We start from the raw sequence: 16,444 nt of genomic DNA, 5'->3' as shown, positions 1-16,444 counted from the left end.
TGACTGGAGGGGTAGGGTGCTGTGGTTAACAGCTGTGGAGAGGATGGGGATGAGGGTGGACCCAGATGGTCCTGGTGGGGCATCCCTGGGACCTGGGATTGGCAGGCTGACTTCTCTAACTCCATCCCTCTGGAGATCACAAGGCCCACTGGCGCCAGAGTTCCCATCGCTGTTAACTTAGAGATGCCCTTGGGCACTGTCCCAGACCCAGAGAGGGCCAAGTACAGTTTAGCCTTGTGATTGTACAGCAAGTGCAGCTGCGGGTTGGCAAGGCCAGGGAACGGGTGGTCCCCAGTCCTGCCTCTGACCCAGAGGGACTTCAAGCCTGATAGTGCCCTGGTGGTGCTGGATTTCCCAGCACAGCATGACCTGCCGGACACAACAATGGTCAGGGGCTGTGACCAGGACCTTGTGTGTTGGGATACAGGTCAGAACTCCATGTTCTGCCCCAACCCCCACCAAGCTGGTAGCCACCATGTACCAAGACACTGTGAATGCCACCACTGCCACCCACCTCAGTCTGACAGGCCCCTTGTCCATCTGTGTTTATGTCCCTGTGTCTGTGTGGGCCACAAACCATACTGGGACATGAGAGAGAGACATGCAAGCTGTGGACTTTTCAGCTTTTATTACAAAACGGAGGACATAACTCCAGCCTAGTTTTCCAACAAAAGTCACCAGCTCAAAGTCTGACTTGGTCAGGGCCTCTGCAGCAGGGGAGTAGGGCTGGTAGACAGGTGCATGGCCCCACTCAAACTTCATCCTCCCCTGCCCCAGGCTGGACACCTGACATGAGTTAAGTAGGTCTTGCGGCTGCTCACTGGGCCTCGTTGAAGCGGGTCACCATTGTCTTGTGCAGCGTCTCCTTGTAGGACTCGGTTGAAGTGACCCCATAGGAGCTGCCTCGGGCACCCAGGCCAGAGCCCCGCACCCGTGTCTGGGCCTGTGTGAGGGAAGCAGCCTCCGTCAGGTCAGCCGGGGGCCGGGGCGACATGGAGAGTACTGGGGGACAGGGGTGGGATCCTGGGGGACTCACCTCGATGGGAGTCACAATGCCTTGTTTCTTGCGGCCCAGGCCACTGCCCTCTTTCCAGCCCATGGCCTGGAGCATGCGACTGCCAATGTTGTCACTGCCCAGCCCGTCTCGCGTGGGCTGCTCAAAGTCCCTGCAAGGGACGGGGGTACGGCATGAGCGACTGGCCTGCCGGCCCCGGGCCCCCCACCCGGCCCCGGGCACTTACACGGAGGCCGCCGACATGCCGCTGTACTTCCTCCTCTTGGGCTCCGGGGGCTCAGGGATGCCGTACTTCTCTCTGCGTTCAGCCGCGCGGTCCCGGTACTTCATTTGCTGAAAGTGTGTGTGAGAATGAAGGAGCCAGTCACTATTTGCAGGAAACATGGACATGGGTGGGAGTCCCCGCAGGGAGCTGGATCTGGCAAACAGGTCTGAAGTCCCGCGGGCAGGACGGAGTGGGCACGAGCAGCCGGCGTGGGGGAAGTGGGAAGAGGCCCCGCGGGGACAGGATGGGAGCTGGCCGATGGCGGCCACGCTGGGTCTAATGGAGGAACTTGAGCACCAGCTGCCCACAGGGATGGGCTGCCTGGCTGGGGACCGAGGGCCGGAGCCCAGGAGTGGGTCACACCTCACCTCCATGTCATTCTTTTCAAGTGCTTCCAGCTCATTTTCTGACAGGTGGGCTCGCCGGTGAATCTCAAGGTTTTGCTGCCAGGAGGACAAGAGGAGGAGTGAAGCGGCAGGGCAGGGGTGGGCCAGGGCTCCCCGCCCAGCCTCCCTCAGTCACCTTGTGGAGCCCAGAGAGCTGCTGGTGCCGGATGAGCGCCTCCTTGCTGGGGAACTGGCGCCGGCAGAGCAGACAAGCCAGCTTCTGCCAGTCAGTGAGCTTCTCCTCCCGCTCTGGGCCCCCGCGCTCCTGCTCCTCCTCACTGTCACTCTCCCCGCTGTAGGCTGCCACCAGCCCCCGCGGTGGGCTCTGGAAAAGGCAAGGGCGAGAGATCAGGCCTGGCCAGCTCAGAGCCCCCACCCGTCTCTCTGCCCTGGGCACTCACGGGGCGGTCGTCACTGGCCAGCTTCGGGAGGTCCATGCTGGTGTGCTGTCTCTCGGCTAGTGCTCCCTGGGGTGGAGGGACACGGAAATTCAGGGACTCCACAGAGAAGCCAGAGGGAGGACAAGACCGGGGGCAGGTGCGGATGGGTGGCCACCACACACCTTCTTCTCGAGGATGGCATAGCCTGCATCCGCGGTGGCTGACTCCCGCCTTTCGTCGTCTCGTAGGGAGCTGATGGGCTGGAAACTGTTTTTAAAGTTTTCTTTTTGCTTGTTGAGGCTGCGGGCCCAGCGTTCCATGTCTTTGGCAATCTAGGGGTGAGGGTGGGAGTGAGGTTCTCAGGAACCCTGCTGAGTTCGACAACTCCACCCACTGCCCTACTGCCCCTGCAGCTACCCACCGCTTCCTGCCCTGCAGCCTCAAGCAGGTGAGGGAGGTGGTGGTGACAGTCCCCACACCTGTCATTCTGTTATTCGTGCTCCTTAGCAAGCCCCTCCCCAGCTGTGCCCCCATTCTCCTGACAGGCACTCCCGCTATTAGGTTTGCAGTGTTCATTTTATCATTCTAAAACACACAGAATGGCTTGCTCTCTGTAGAATTTTAATTTACATGTGTGACACTACGCCATATTTCATACTGTTTCTTCCCCCCATAGGCACTACACCAGTTTTATAATTTACCAGGTTGCCAAGGCAACACGAAGCTGTTGCTTCTAAGTGTTGCACCCAGACTGTCACACTCTTCCTCTACAGATAACACATTGAGGTTCCCTCCAACTGTCCGCCACTACAGACCACTGATGGCTGGCTTCCTGCCTACCCCCTGATGGGCCTGTGAGACATTCTCTGGGATGTACGTACACAGACAGACACGGACACGCACCCTTGAGTGGGGTTCTGGGCACAAAGGAGCATGCGTGCACATTCATTTCTGCAGGCAGGGCTAGCCTGGCTTCAGGCGTGCCCACACCAGCCCACATGGCCACCAAGAGCGTGAGGGTTCCCAGTGGAGGACGGGAAAGCAGACAGGGTGCACTTGGATGGCACCAGCTGCCTCAGGAAGGTGGGCAGCCCTGCCAAGTACTCAGGAGATGGCCCCGGCTCAAGGTCACGCAGCAAAGAGCAGAGCGGGACCAGGAGCCTGGTCTTTCGTGAACACAAATACTGCCCAGGTACACGTCCACCACCGTCCCCTCCCTTGGCAGCAGAGGGTAACAGATGACAGAACAGTATTCATCGCAAGGCACTGAACGGCCAGCCAGTGACTACTAGACCCCAGGGCTCACCTGCTGAGCTGTCTTGGTCTTGTGCTTTTCCTTCTTCTCTTTGCCTTCCTTTGAGGGCGCCCCCGTCTCCTTATGCCCATCGGCCGACTGCTCCAAGGCAGGAACGTAGGTCCGCCTCTCTCCATCCCAGTACAGGTACTGCTGGCTCTGAGCGTTGTAGTAGTACTGAGGAGGCAGGGGGAGGGGTGTGAGGGACACCGGCCAGAGGGGCCTGCAGCCCCCGCCCACTCCCCAGGCTGCCTCATCACCTGAGAGTTGGGGTCATAGTAGAGGCCGGTCTGGGGGTCATAGTAGTAGCCAGATGTCTCATCGTACTGGTAGGTGGAGACGTCAGGAACAGCTGGAGAGTGAGGAGGGAGGACGGGTCACGCTCCCCGGTTTCGTTAAGGAACTCCCCACCCCTCACCGTAGGCTGCGGCTACTCACGGTACTGGCTGTAGGATTCCTGGGCAGTGGGGCTGGTGGCTGGTGGCATGGAAGAGCTGGGATGGGTAGGGCTCTGGAGCTCAGATTTGAGCACAGCAGGTGACATGATGGTGTATGGCTAGTCGTGGGGCCAGACAGGGGAACAGGGCTCAGTGTCTGCAATGTCCCCATGCCCTCCAGGAGCACCCCCCACCCCTGCCCTCCATCCCCCTTGACCTCCCTCACCTGGTTGTTGGCAGCAGCGCCCTGGCTGCCACTGGCCTCAGCTGCTGACTGCTGGTAGATGCCAGCGTTGGCACCAGGCTGGGTGCGGGAGAAAGCCTGCAGTGACACAGAGTCTGCCCCAGACTCCAGGGAGCCCTCGGGACCTGTAAAGAGGGACAAGGAGGGAGAACGCCTGTGAATGGCAGAGCCCTGGCTGCTACGCCTGCCGGTCCCCACCACGGGCTCAGGCGAGACACTGGGGCTCACCTGCTCCGGCTGGGTCGCCTTTGGTTCCAGGGATGCCAGGGCCCTTGGCGCCCTTGAGGTAGCCATGGGCATAGAGGGAGGACTCTGTGCCCTGGCTGCCGCCATAGCCCTCATCCTGTTGGTAGTAGCTGTAGTCGACCGGTGGCTCCTCAGGGGTGGCCCAGGCACCCTCCCCACCCTGGGAGGCCTGAGGGGCAGGTGGGAGGGGCTCATTAGCAGAGGAGGGGGTGTGGGGGGAGAGGAACCCGCTAAGAGGCGTCTGCCCACAGGTGAGGCTAGTGTCTGTCTGCTGACAGAAAGCATGCAGCCCTCAGGCAAGTGAAACTGGAGGGCCACCTGGCCACAGCAGAGCAGAGCGGCGACAAAAACCAGACTGAAACGAAGACCCGTGCCCAAATGCTCCCAGGGCCAACACTGTTACATGTGGGACACGTGTTGGGTGTCAGACCAAGGAAGGTACCATCTTCCCCTTCTTTTTTCTCATCTCCCAATTTTCTCATAGCCACTTATAAATTCCTTTTTGTCAAAAAATAGCTGTAACAATTCAGGATGATAAAATAACCACCAAACAGAAGAGAAAAGCAGCCACGATGGCACTGAAAGGGAGAGCCTGGGAAGGGAACCGCAGAGAGGTCCCTAAGGCCTGTGGCAGGCAGCCAGCCACCGCGAGGGGATTTTGGGTTCATGGAAAGCCAAAGCAGCAAGCCAGCCCTCCTGTTTGCAGAAAGGGAGTGGGAGGGTGGAGGTGGCCCAGGTATGGAGATGCCAGGGGGAGGGGCGTCTGAGTACCTGCGAGATGGCCCACTGGGCCGCAGCAATGGCAGTGCTGGCCACTGAGGCAGCATTGATGCGACTGCCTTCGTTGGAGGCCATGTCCCTGGGGAGGACGTCAGAGACTGGGAGTGAGATGGCAGGCTCCAAGCTGGGGGGCAAGCTGGGAAGGGACACAGGCGGGGGGCGCCCTGACCTCTTAGAACCCTTGGCAAATTCAACATTGATGGTCTTGCCGTCGATGGTGAGCGGCGGGTGCAGGGCCTGCAGGATCTGCAGCAGCTGGGCTGCCTCCTGGAGGAGGAGGGGAGGCAGGGGCAGAAGGGTCAGGCCCGGGGAGGCCCCCGGCTCCATTGCCCCATTTCCAGGCTTGGGGCCGCGGTGGGAGGGCTACGGTCAGGGTCCCTCCTCCCGCCCTGGGGGCCGGGACCCTGGCTGCCCGGCCCCCCCCTGTGCCGCCCTCACCACGATGGTGGAGAGCTGGATGAAGGCGAAGCCACGGTTCAGTTGGGTCTGCTTGTCCTTGATGACGCGTACGTTGGAGGAGGACAGCACTGCGTAGGGTGCCAGGGCCCCCAGGATGGAGTCCATGGTGCTGTGTGGGTTCAGGTTGCGCAAAATGATGGCTGCAGGAAGGGGCCCAGCATTAGGGAGCACCCCTGATACTCTGCTCCAACCCTACCCTCTGTGGCTCCCCACTGCTCCCTCTCCTCTGGCCTCCACGTCTTTGCACCTGCTGCTTCCTCTCACTTCATTCTCCTGAATAAACTCTGCTCATCAGTCCAAGTCCCAGCTCAGTGGCTCACCTGCCAAGAACTTTCCCAACACACCCCAAAAGTCGAGTCTGGCAATGTCCCTCTTCTGCTCTCCCTCTGTCACATGTCCACCCCCCACCACCAGGTGGGGAGCCCTGGGAGGCCTAAATCCGAGTTACCACCATCTCTGGCTTCGGAGAGCCCAGCCTAGACACCCTAGGGCAGGGAGGAAGGAGGAAGGAACAATTGACTCACTGTCGTTGGCGTTCTCTGAGCTTGGCTCTGAGCCCTGTGACAGGGCCTGGGAGGCCAGCACTCCCTGGGCCTGGTAGGGCTGTGGCAGAGGGAGCAGGCCCTGGCTGAGCTCCCGCCCACCCAGCGGCAGTGTCTGCTGATCCAGCCTTGCACCCAGGGGCAGCTTCTGCTCCGCCTCTGTCAGGGGCAGCAGAAGACAGGCCAGTGACAAACGGGAAGGCTCCCAAGTCGGTCACCCTCCTCCCAGAGCACTGGCCCCTCCCCCTACCCCCCCCTCGCCCCAACATCCCGGGGAAGGCCATCTGTACCTGACTTGGGCACGCCACATTTGAAGCACTTCTCGCGGCGTTTGAAGTTCTGGACACCACACTGTGAGGCACAGGCCAGGCCATCAGAGGGGGTGAGGCTCTCTGCTGCTCCCTCCAAACTTGGATCCAGAGATCCCCCAGGGAACCCGCCTTGCCCCACGACGGTCCCAGGGTCAGGGGTGGCAGGGGGCTTTGGGGCTCTGGCTGTCATTCTCAGCCCTGTGGCTCTTCCCTTTACATGCTCTCCAATCTGTCCTCAGTGCCAATCCTTCAACTCAGGAGTCCGCAACTCCCCCAACTTCTGTGGCTAACTGCCACCTCCTCTGAGGTGCCAGCTCCCAGAACAGCTCCTCCCGCTCCAGTCCCTTTGGTAGGTTCCTCTTCCCCAAATGTGCTTTCCTATTCAGAAACCTTCATCATTTCTATCCCGAAGAGCCAGCAGCCCCTCTCTTGCCAGACTCCTACCCATCCACCTGGGACTGGGTTGGATGCTGCCACTCTTAAGAAATCTGCCTGGACATGCCAGCCTCTGGAGTCCCCCAGCTTTCACAGTTCTATCTCTGTTCCATTGCTCCTGTGCCAGGCTCTGCCCAGGACGTGGCCTCTGCCCTCCTGGCCTAGCAGTGGGGAGCCAATGTGCAGAGGAGCAGGTTAGTCTGTGGAGACAGTCACCAACAGGGGCTCTGGGAGGGGAATGGACCGAGAGAGGGCCAGCTCACTCAGCTGGGGACAGTCAACAGGGACATCTCATCCGGGAGGCCCAGAAGTTTGGTCTGGTTTGGTTCTGTTGGGAAGCAACTGCTAGCAGAGAGGACGAGAGATTTTGTGTAGCTGGTGCAAGGGGTGAGGAGAGAGGCAAAGCTGAGGCTGGAGTGGCAAGGTGACGCTAGCTCACAGAGGAGTGTCACGTTCAAGCTCAGAGTAGCGGGGGTTTACGCAGAGGAGGAGGGATGTGGTCAGAGGTGGTTTTGTGGAATGTCACGGGGGAGGGAGTGGGAGAAAGAGGCAAGAGGCTACAGAGGCTAGCGCACCAGAGAGGGGCCCACGGCAACTGCCTGGAGAGGGGTGAGGACTGGCCTGAGCAGTGGGAATGGTGGGGCTGGGGACATTTCTCTGATGGAAGTGACAAGACTGGAGAGCAACAGGATGTGGGAAACAAAGGAGAGGCAAGAAGAGAATCCCCTAGTTTCAAGGAGTATCTGAAAATTTAGGAGGGATGGAGTCCTCTTGTCACTCTGTCCCTACCTCTCCAGAGACACTGGACTTCTGATATTACTTTTTTGGTTTTTAAACAAACAGACGCCACTCCCCTTGTAGGGCAGGGTTCCTCCTGGGGAGGGGTCGAGGCCTCCGCAAACTCCCAGGCCTCCCTCAGGTCTCAGGGCTGCCAGCCGACTGCGGGAGGTGGGGCTGTGGAGTCCCAAGGCTGCTGGTGAGGCTGGCCCCAGGGGACCATGGGGAACCCACAGTGGCATCCACAGCCCATGATCAGGAGCAAGTCATGGCTCAAGGCTCCACCTCCCTGAGCCTCAGCTTCCTCTTAGGGAACACAACCGCAAAGACCTACAGCCTGCACCCTAAGTCTCAGGCAGACGCGGCTTTGCCAGAGGTTGGGTCACCCGACACAGGCTCTCAGAACACCCCACGCTTTCCTTCAGGACAACAACCGACATTAAAAGACGCTAATTGCCGGCCAGGTGTTGTTCCAAGTGTTCCCTTCTCATCACCGCTTTTCAATCCTCCCCACCTCCTTTGGGGAGATGTATCATGACAATTGAGAGATGCGGGCAGCGAGACAGGGGGAGGTTCAACACCCTGACCAAAATCAAGGCTGATTTGGGAGAGTCTAATTTCAGCTGGACTGGCTCTGAAGTCCACATTTTACAGACCACATTATGCCTCCACTGCCCCCTACTTAAGTCACTTACATCAATGTTTGTTTAAAGCTACCAGGACTTTCAGGCCAAGACTGCTTGCTGCACGAGGGCAGAGCCTGGCGCAGAGGGAAAGCTCAGTGCGCATCAGTGGCTGGGCGGGTGGGCGGCAAGGAGCCCAGCTACTGGAGCCAAGCCGGCCCTCCACGCCCACACCACTCAGAGGCCCCGGGGAGGCAGAGACTGCCGCCACCGCTGCCGGCATCTCAATCCATGGCAACTGCTGCCCACCGCCCCTGTACCTTATTACACAGCCAGTCCTCATTGATCTTGGGCTTGGGGTCGCTGTAGTGCATGGAAACCTTCTGGCCCAGGATGTTGAGGGAGTGCTGTGGGGAAAAGCAGAGCACAGTGAGGCCCAGGCAGCGGTGCCCCACGCACCGTTTCAGCACAGGAGAAGAGAGTGAGCGAGCCCTTCAGCTGGATGGATGAGGGACAGGGAACGGAGGGAGGTCGGAGAACTGAGGGAAGATGGAAGGGAAGGAGGGAGGGAAAGCGCCACAGCCCTCGGGCGCAGCTCTTTGCTGCCTTTCCGGGCACGCGCACGCACACGTGAACACACGCCACCAGGCACACAGTGCTCGGCTGACCGAAGCTGGCCAGACAGCGGGGGAAACCCCCACTCGGCCCTGACACTGCCGGGCCACACCCAGGGCCAGCACTACACAGGCTACATTTGGGATCAGGGGGGACAGGGTGGGGAGGGAGAGGAGGGGAGAGAAAGAGAGAGAGAGCGCACGCGCGCTAGTGCTGGAGAAGGGGAAAAAGAAAGAGCCATATTTAAAAGATGGAAGTTCCTGCTGTGAGGCTGTCTTCCCGGGGCTGGCTGGGTCCTGGGCCCACGGCATTAGCCTATGGACCGGCAGAGATGGCCACAGGGCCGCCCCTGCTGAGCCCCCCTTCCGCCACATCTGCCCCTTCCTCCCCCGAGGCTTTCCTTCAGTGCCCCCACACCAGTGAGCTGGGCTCTGGGTGGGCGAGCAGAGCAGATCCTTGGGTCTTGGAAGGTCCCAAAGCTGCTGGCTGGGGAGCCCGTGCCAGGCTGGGGGAGCAGAATCCCCTCCCTTCCGGGCAGCAGGCCTGCCCCCAGAGCCGCTGGGCAAGTGGTGACTCCTGCAGGAGGGGGCGGGGGAGGGGCAGTGGAGGGGCGGGGCGAAGCGAGTCCTGGTGAATGAACTATCACTCTTGACCGGTACTTTTGATCAACAGAGCAGTACTGGCCTGTCCGGTGGAAATCAAAGGGCCGAACTCACGTGCAGGGAGAGCTGGCAAAACGGGATTTGCTAGTTAGTGTGCCAACAGCTAAGTTCCCCAGTGGCTGGACTTCCAGCAGTGCCCGAGAGTGGAACGAAGTCCTGGCTCTGCCTAACCTCAGATCAGGGAGGTCCCCTGGGGAGTGGAAATCTGGGTGGAAGAACCCCCCCACTCCCACGGCAGCCCTTTCTCTGAAAGCTCCGCCAGGAGAGGAGGAGGGGCAGAGCTACTGCCCGGCCAGCGGGAAGGGCCAGTGGTGAGTGTGGGTTCTTGATGGGAAGCCCAGTGGGTAGCGAGAGATGGGAAGAGGAGACAGTGAGGGTCAGGAAGGGGAGAGAGAGGGGGTGGGGGGATAGGACACAGGGCCACAGGGCAGGGAACTGTGTCCATAAGAATCAGGCGATGGGGAGCGCTCGATTACAAAGTAGTATTTGTTTGGGGGGGGGTTCAAGTGCGGCAAAGCAACCTGATTGGCTTCCATCCATCGTGTAGCGTCCTGCAAGTGACTAAACTCGACGAAGGCGAAGCCCCGGCTCTGACCTGGAGACAGCATTCAGATACAGACGCAGTGGGTTAGTCAACAGCTTTGGACACACGGCGTTCCCGGGGGCGGGACCCGAGGGGAGAGGACTGGGGGGCAGAAAGGGATGTGGGGAGAGGAGAAAGGAAGAAAGGGAGAGAGAGAAGCAATCTGAGAGAGAAAGACCAGGGGGTGGGAGGCAAGGTAGATGGCTGGGAGGGGCAGGAAAGAGGGCAGCGGGAGGAGGAAAAGAGCCGGAGAGAGGTTGGGGGGGACACACACGCCAGCTGGGAAGAAAGACAGAGAGACGGGGCTCAGGCAGACCAGCCTGAACAGCCTGGGGTGACAGAGACGGAGAGGAGGAGGTGCGAGGGAAGGGGTACAAGTCAAGGTCTGTCTCCAGAGAAGGAAGGAGGGCAGATGGGCAGGCCGCTGGCTCCACCAGGGCCAAAATAAACAACCAAATGCTGAGGCCCAGCACAAGGCCAGGGCAGCCCAGGAGGGGTCCTGTAACAGGTGTTTCACTGAAGGAGCAAAAGAGAAGCTGGGCCAGGCTGCTCAGTGAGGCTGGGAAGGCTCCAGGCCCATCAGGAGCCAGAGGGAGTAAGGGATACAATGTTGCCTCAGCCTCACCACAGTGCAGGGGAGGTGGGCCTCACCAGGGAGCCACCTCAGGGCCAAGCTGGGAAGATTACCGTCACCCACAGTCCAGGTCCTCCTAGACAGCAAGAGAATGGGGCCCAGGGTCGGCCAGGTGGACCTTAAAGAATCAGTGGGTGCCTGGGAGAAGCACCCAGGGCCACAGAACGGGCTGCACCTGGGACACCGCCTCAGGGAGAAAGACCAGAATCCTGTCAGCTTGGCTGGGGTGCAGCAGAGCAAGACCTACATGCTACCAAGAGAGACTCCAGGCCTGGCCAGGGCTGGGAAAAGGATCCAGGGCTTGAGGCCACAGGAAAGCAGCTCCTTCTTTGGAGGTTCACACACAGGGAGGGCTTAGACATGGCAGGACTTGAGGGGCATGCTTGACCTCCAAAAGAACAACCATTCGAATGCACAGGAGGATGCAGTGGTATAATGAGAGAGCGAGAGAGGGAGAAAGAAAGAAAGAGAGAGAGAGAGAGAGCGAGAGAGAAAGAGAGAGAGCGAGAGAGAAAGAGAGAGAGAGAGATGGAGGCATGGGGAGGAGAAAGACTGAAAGATGGAGAGAAGCCCAGGCAGGGCGAGGCCCCACTGTGCCTGCCTTGGGGAGCCTGGGCCAGAGGTCCTGCAGAGACAACTGCCCCCCACCGCCCTGCTAACCTCAGGCTAGCTCCAAGCAGCCTGCAAGAGGGGGGGAGGGAACAAGCGAGGCCAGCAATCCTGGCTGCTCCTTGGGGTGTACCCTTGGACAAGAGCCATCCCCTGCCTCCCCTCTTGGGACACATGGGTGGGGCCTTGTCAGACCTACTTTCTGGTCAGAGGCTGTTACCACAAAAATGTGGCAGGGGAAGGAGAAGAAAGGAGAGTGAAGGGACTCTATTGGGGGTGGGGGTGGGGGGTGGGGAGGATGGGGTTAACCACCTCAGATATTTAAGAGTCCCAAAGAGGAGGTTCCCAGGAGCCTGGCCCTGGCCCTGCCCCTGGGGAGCACTCAGCTCAGCTCGGAGCTGCACCCTCTCCCCAACAGCCCCGCGTGAGAGGCTGTGGGCCAGAGCTGTGAGGAGAGTGGGATGATGGGGAGAGAAGAAGACAGGGTACCCCCAAGCTGCCCATCCCCAGCTGTGGCAGGACGGCAGGGTAGGGAGGGTGAGGGAGAAGGCAGAGGTAGGAGGGAGACTTAGAGGCTGAGGCTGGCCAGCGGAAGGGGAGGGTACTGGAACAAAAGCTCACCTGAGGATTTGTTCCGCATCAGCCGGACCTCCCGTGCTTGGACGCCGTGGGACTGCAGCTGACCACGGATCTGTACAGGGAGATATGGATTGGGGCAGGCTCAGCGCAAGGGGGCCGCTGGGTACCTGAGGCCGGCCGGAGGCCTCCAGGACCCGGAGGGGTCACTGGCGATGTATCTCCTCTCCCTCTCTCAGGGCTTTCCCCCAAGTGCTCAGAGCCCCAGCCCCACACCAGTACCCAGTCAGCTTTCAGCCCCACACCTGCAGAGTCCAATGACAGAAAGGGCGTGGTGCAAAGTGAAGCACGGCAGCGTGATGACCCTCAGGGGCGGAGAACCACAAGAGAGCAAGCTAGCCGGCAGCTCAAGAATGGTGGGCAGGGGTGGTCTGACAACAGGCTTGGTGCAGCCACAAAGCGAGGAAAGCTGGGGGGCAACTCTGGCCCTTTGCAAACGGACTGCCTTCCAGCTTGCATCCAAAGAGATCCATGACACAAGTATCAAACTGGGAAGGACTGGGGTCTGAGCAAACCCCAGCCGTGTGCCCTAGACCACGAATGGAGCAGTAACTTGGGGTGGAGCCCAGAAAGCATGGCTGTGGGGTCTGGAAAGCTTGCTGGATGAAGTAAGCCAGAAAGAAGCTGCAGAGGCAATTTGGGACTTGGACCAGGTGAGGCAGGGTCTCTAGGCCAGAGGCATCGCTCACAGGAGTCAGGGAACCTACGCTGGGCATGCTCGGGCAGCAGTCTTAATGCCTCAGCCTCAGTTTCCTCAGCAGGTTAATCAACAGAAGGGAGATTAAAAACATACATACATACACACACACACACACACACACACACACACACACACACGATGAAAAAGAAAGAGGAGCTTATTAGGACTGCGAACACTCAGGGAGGGCTCAAGAAACAGCAAGAACGTGGGCTCTGGGGTCCAGCTGCTCAGGTTCAGACCTCAACTCTGCTCTGCCCTCACTGGCCACAGGACCTGGGGCAAGTCGCTTCACTGCCAGGGGCCCGGCTTCCTCATCCGTAGGCTGAAAATACAGAGTACCTTCCCCGCAGGGCAGCTGTGAGGATTAAATCAGCCCTGGCGTGTGGCCCACCCTGGGACAAACCCTTCACAAATCTCAGCACTCAGTTAGTCTGGCCCTGAACAGGGCTGGGGGGCCAGACTTGAAAGGCTCTCAGTACACAGGTGGGATTTTCTCTGCGACAGCACAGGCAGCCAGCAGGTTTCAGAGGAGAGCTGAGCAGAGAACTCAGGGGAGGTGAGGGGGAGGAGGAGAACTGGGGGGGGCTAGTGAGGGGGCTATTCTAGTGGCCCTACTGGGTCTTCCCGGGCTCCTGAGGGGAAGTCTGTATGACAGGGAGGAGGATGGAGGGGAATGTCACACAGGAAAACAGGGTGGGAAGGCTGCACAAGCAGTAAAGGGAGTCCAAGGAGAACCCAAGGCTCTGTGCCCATGCCAGTGAGGAGATCTGATGCTGCTGACAAAAGAGGGTGGAGGTGGGGAATGAGACTATTATCCCAGAAAATCCCACGGGGAACCTCCCTACCCCCACCCCCACCCCCAGGCTACAAGGTCTCCGCATGCTCTCTGCCACCAGCTACATCTGGCCCTGGGCCTGGTGAGCACCTGGCCCGCGACCAACACATGCAGAATGGATGGATGACCAGCGGAATGTGCAGGAGGAATGCTCTGTTCCCTCCCACACCCATCGCCGCAGCCCCCTGGCCAAGGCAGCCTATCTGATGCGCCTCCCTTCCAGACCAGGAGACAACAAGGCCTGCCCAGAGGACAGATCAGGGCTGGGGGACAGGAGCTGCTGGGGAGAAGGGATGAAAGGTGCCGAGGTTAGGGGCAAGGGAGAAGCTGAGGGCCCTGCAGGAAACCCAGCCTGGCCTCCTGCTCTGCCACCTGCCCGGGGACACGGGGGGCACGTACGTCATCCTCAGTGGCTGCCTGTGGCAGCATCCTCAGCATGACGATGTTACTGGCCTTCTCCTCCTCCTCCTCCTCCTCATCCTCCTCCTCCTCCTCCCCTTGCTCGGTCCGATAGTCCTGGTCCCGATAGTCGCCGTCTCGGGGGAAGCCTGGTGGGCCGGTGGGGCTGTGCCTGTGCCGCCGCCGCCGCCTACGCTGAGTCTCGGAGCCCGGGGAGGCCTCGTAGGAATCCTGGCCAACAGAACGAGATGAGAGACACCAGACGGGCAGTCAGTCTGGGGTGGGCCTAGGGGCTGGCCGCTGGCTCTCCGAGGCAGGCAGGCTCTGAAAGCCAGGGGTGGGCGGGCTCCGGCTAAAGGCTCGGGGCAGGCAGGGTGGGCAGGCCCTGGACTACAATCCTTCTGGGGCTGGAAATTCTCCCCAGGATGCTTTTGGGGGCTGCTCTGGCAGGGAGTGGGGAGAGGCTGGTGGCAGTATCAGCAGGGGGAGGAACTCCCACAGACAGGTGACCAAACACCACTTAAACTTCCTTGGGAATAGACTGCTTGGGGCTGGCACATTAAACCGTGCTCTGTTTCTACCCACCCCTTCCCCTCGCCAGCTCAGCTAGTATGCTCACAATTGTTCCTTGTGCCACAGAAGCCCACACATCCCTTCAGATTCCCAGCCTGGGCCCTGCAACCACGTCGTGGGTATAGGAATAGCTAGCTCAAGACCTTGGCCAGAGCCAGCCAGCAAGGGCTGGCAAAGGTGCGAGGGCTACAGTGCTGACTCTTGGTCCCTAATCCTGTGCCTGGCCAGTCCTCCATCACCACCGGGCTCCCTTCTAACAGGGTGCGGTCACTGGATTCTTGGGTGTTGCCCAAACCATCCTTGTAGGACCGAGCAGGCCAGGCCTGGGTCCACACCCCTCCTGCCCTCACCAGGGCCAGATAACTCAGTGCTCCACTCTTCACTCCTCCTGGGCCACCCAGGGCCCACCCGCTATGCTAGAGACATCCAGGCCCAGCTCACAGCTGCCGCTGAGGAAGCCTGGCTGCCACCACAGGGGGCTTTGCACCAGACCCCCCAGAGGGTGGCTGGCAGCCCACACTCTGCCTCCCAGGGCTAGGGCTGCAAGTGTACCCTTCCCACCCCGTCGGATAGGAGAGCTGTCTGCTTGCTTAGACCACGGCCCTAACCGCCCCTTCAAACTGGGGCTCCCGGAAGGCAAGGCTGTTTCTTCCCCTCAGCTGGGGGCTCCCTGGTGGTGGGCATCACGCCTCTCCCCTCCGGCTATGGCTAACTACCCAACATGGAGGTGGCTAGCCCCTGAGTTCAAAGCAGAGGCCCAGGGGGTCCCTTCCGTCTGCCACCACTGGGCACGCCTACAGCCAGCCTCCCAGAGCTGCTCTGCTTGGTGATATCCAGTTTCCCAGGTGCCCTCCTAACCCTAGATGCCAGGTCCCCAAATTGGCCAGGAGCAGGCAGTATAGGGCTTGCGGTGAGACCTGAACAACAGGGAAGAAGGGAGAGAGGTGGCGGCTAGGGGCCCTCAGAAGTATAGAGCCAAGCATGTGGAAGTCAGGGGGGCCCAACTCGGGAGAGGAGCCCTCAGAGAGGGAGGTGGGACAGACCCCCCCCAGGTGAGGCAAAGCCACCGTGCACAGTCCAAAGGCATGGGAGCGGAGAGCTACCCGAAAGGGCGCTGCAGGCAGCCAGAGGCCCTGCAGGAGCCGGCCCTCCCCGGCCCTCACCTCTGCACTCTGCTCTTCGGACGAGTCGTCGTAATCGTGCTTGCCCTCCTGGCCGCCGTACTCGCGGGGGTACGAGCGGTAGTCCATGTCCCGGTAGTCGTGATCTCGACTGCGGTTCTCCCCACCATCATCCTGTGCACGGTCGGCGGCTCCGTAACGGCCAGTCCTGTCTCCACGACCCCCTCTGGGGAAAGAAGGATAGGGAGGGATGAGAGGACAGCACGAGAGGTGACGGTGACCCCACCCACTCACTCCTTCTAGACCCTCGCCCCACCCTCTGCCAGGGAGCCCCCTACATCCTGACCCCGTGGGCTGAGCTGGCTCCCACCGCTCCCTCAGATCCAACCCACTTCTCTCCTTCCCTCCCCACCTCTCCAGTCCAAGCCTGTGTTCCCTCACTGGGCCCTCAGGTGTGGCCCCCCGACTGGTCTCTCCTCCACTCAGGCCTCCCCGCCCTTCCTTCTCTACACCCCAAATGTGAGTGCGTGCTTCATAAAGCAAAGCAAATCAAGCCCAACCATACTGCTCCTTCAATGGCTCCCCCTTGTTCTCAGGACAAAACACCAACAGGCTCACCAAGGTCCTACAAGGCCTGCAGGGTCCTGCGGGGTGAGGTCCCTGCTGACCTCTTCCCCCACCTCTCTCGCCTCACTGTGCACTGTGCACCCCTGCCCCTCTGCTTCATGGTCACCTCGCTAGCGCTGGCAGCTGTTTTGTTAAAATTTCTCCCATTGCAATAACTGTAAAATAATGATCTCAACGTTGATTTATCGTGCATTTCTTTACAAAATTACTAGACCATGAGTTTCAGGTGATGAGGGGACCATACCTCTTTGGCTCA

At 60.2% G+C, this 16,444-nt stretch overlaps 1 protein-coding gene across 2 annotated transcripts; it reads right to left on the bottom strand.

Annotated features, from left to right (window-relative positions):
- Positions 1–608: 608 nt before the first annotated feature.
- RBM10 (RNA binding motif protein 10) lies at positions 609–15,824 on the bottom strand. Of its 2 annotated transcripts, XM_032474485.1 has the most exons (22): positions 15,604–15,824; positions 13,868–14,098; positions 11,919–11,988; positions 9,993–10,066; positions 8,515–8,601; positions 6,339–6,399; positions 6,031–6,207; positions 5,486–5,646; positions 5,217–5,314; positions 5,039–5,126; positions 4,250–4,364; positions 4,004–4,146; positions 3,779–3,896; positions 3,601–3,692; positions 3,353–3,517; positions 2,229–2,378; positions 2,068–2,133; positions 1,803–1,991; positions 1,649–1,723; positions 1,242–1,348; positions 1,037–1,166; positions 609–943 (listed from the first exon to the last, which is right to left on the bottom strand). In XM_032474485.1, the coding sequence occupies exons 1-22, from the start codon at positions 15,688–15,690 to the stop codon at positions 818–820; spliced, it is 2,610 nt and encodes an 869-aa protein (XP_032330376.1). In that variant the 5' UTR covers positions 15,691–15,824; the 3' UTR covers positions 609–817. The 2 variants fall into 2 exon arrangements, with proteins under 2 accessions (XP_032330376.1, XP_032330377.1); XM_032474486.1 differs by lacking the exons at positions 9,993–10,066; positions 15,604–15,824 and having other exon boundaries at positions 4,250–4,436; positions 13,868–13,938.
- Positions 15,825–16,444: the final 620 nt, after the last annotated feature.

The sequence above is a fragment of the Camelus ferus genome, chromosome X (genome assembly GCF_009834535.1).
Source record: "Camelus ferus isolate YT-003-E chromosome X, BCGSAC_Cfer_1.0, whole genome shotgun sequence".
Taxonomy (NCBI): domain Eukaryota; kingdom Metazoa; phylum Chordata; class Mammalia; order Artiodactyla; family Camelidae; genus Camelus; species Camelus ferus.
This window is presented reverse-complemented; position numbering and strand designations above follow the sequence as displayed.

Excerpts from the sequence above, each read along its gene's own strand:
- RBM10 (XM_032474485.1), bottom strand. The coding sequence starts at position 15,690 with ATGGACTACCGCTCGTACCCCCGCGAGTACGGCGGCCAGGAGGGCAAG. Across the intron at positions 1,724-1,802 it reads AGCTCTCTGGGCTCCACAAG|CAAAACCTTGAGATTCACCG; the intron begins GTGACTGAGGGA and ends TCCTCCTGGCAG. Across the intron at positions 1,349-1,648 it reads TTGAAAAGAATGACATGGAG|CAAATGAAGTACCGGGACCG; the intron begins GTGAGGTGTGAC and ends ACACACTTTCAG.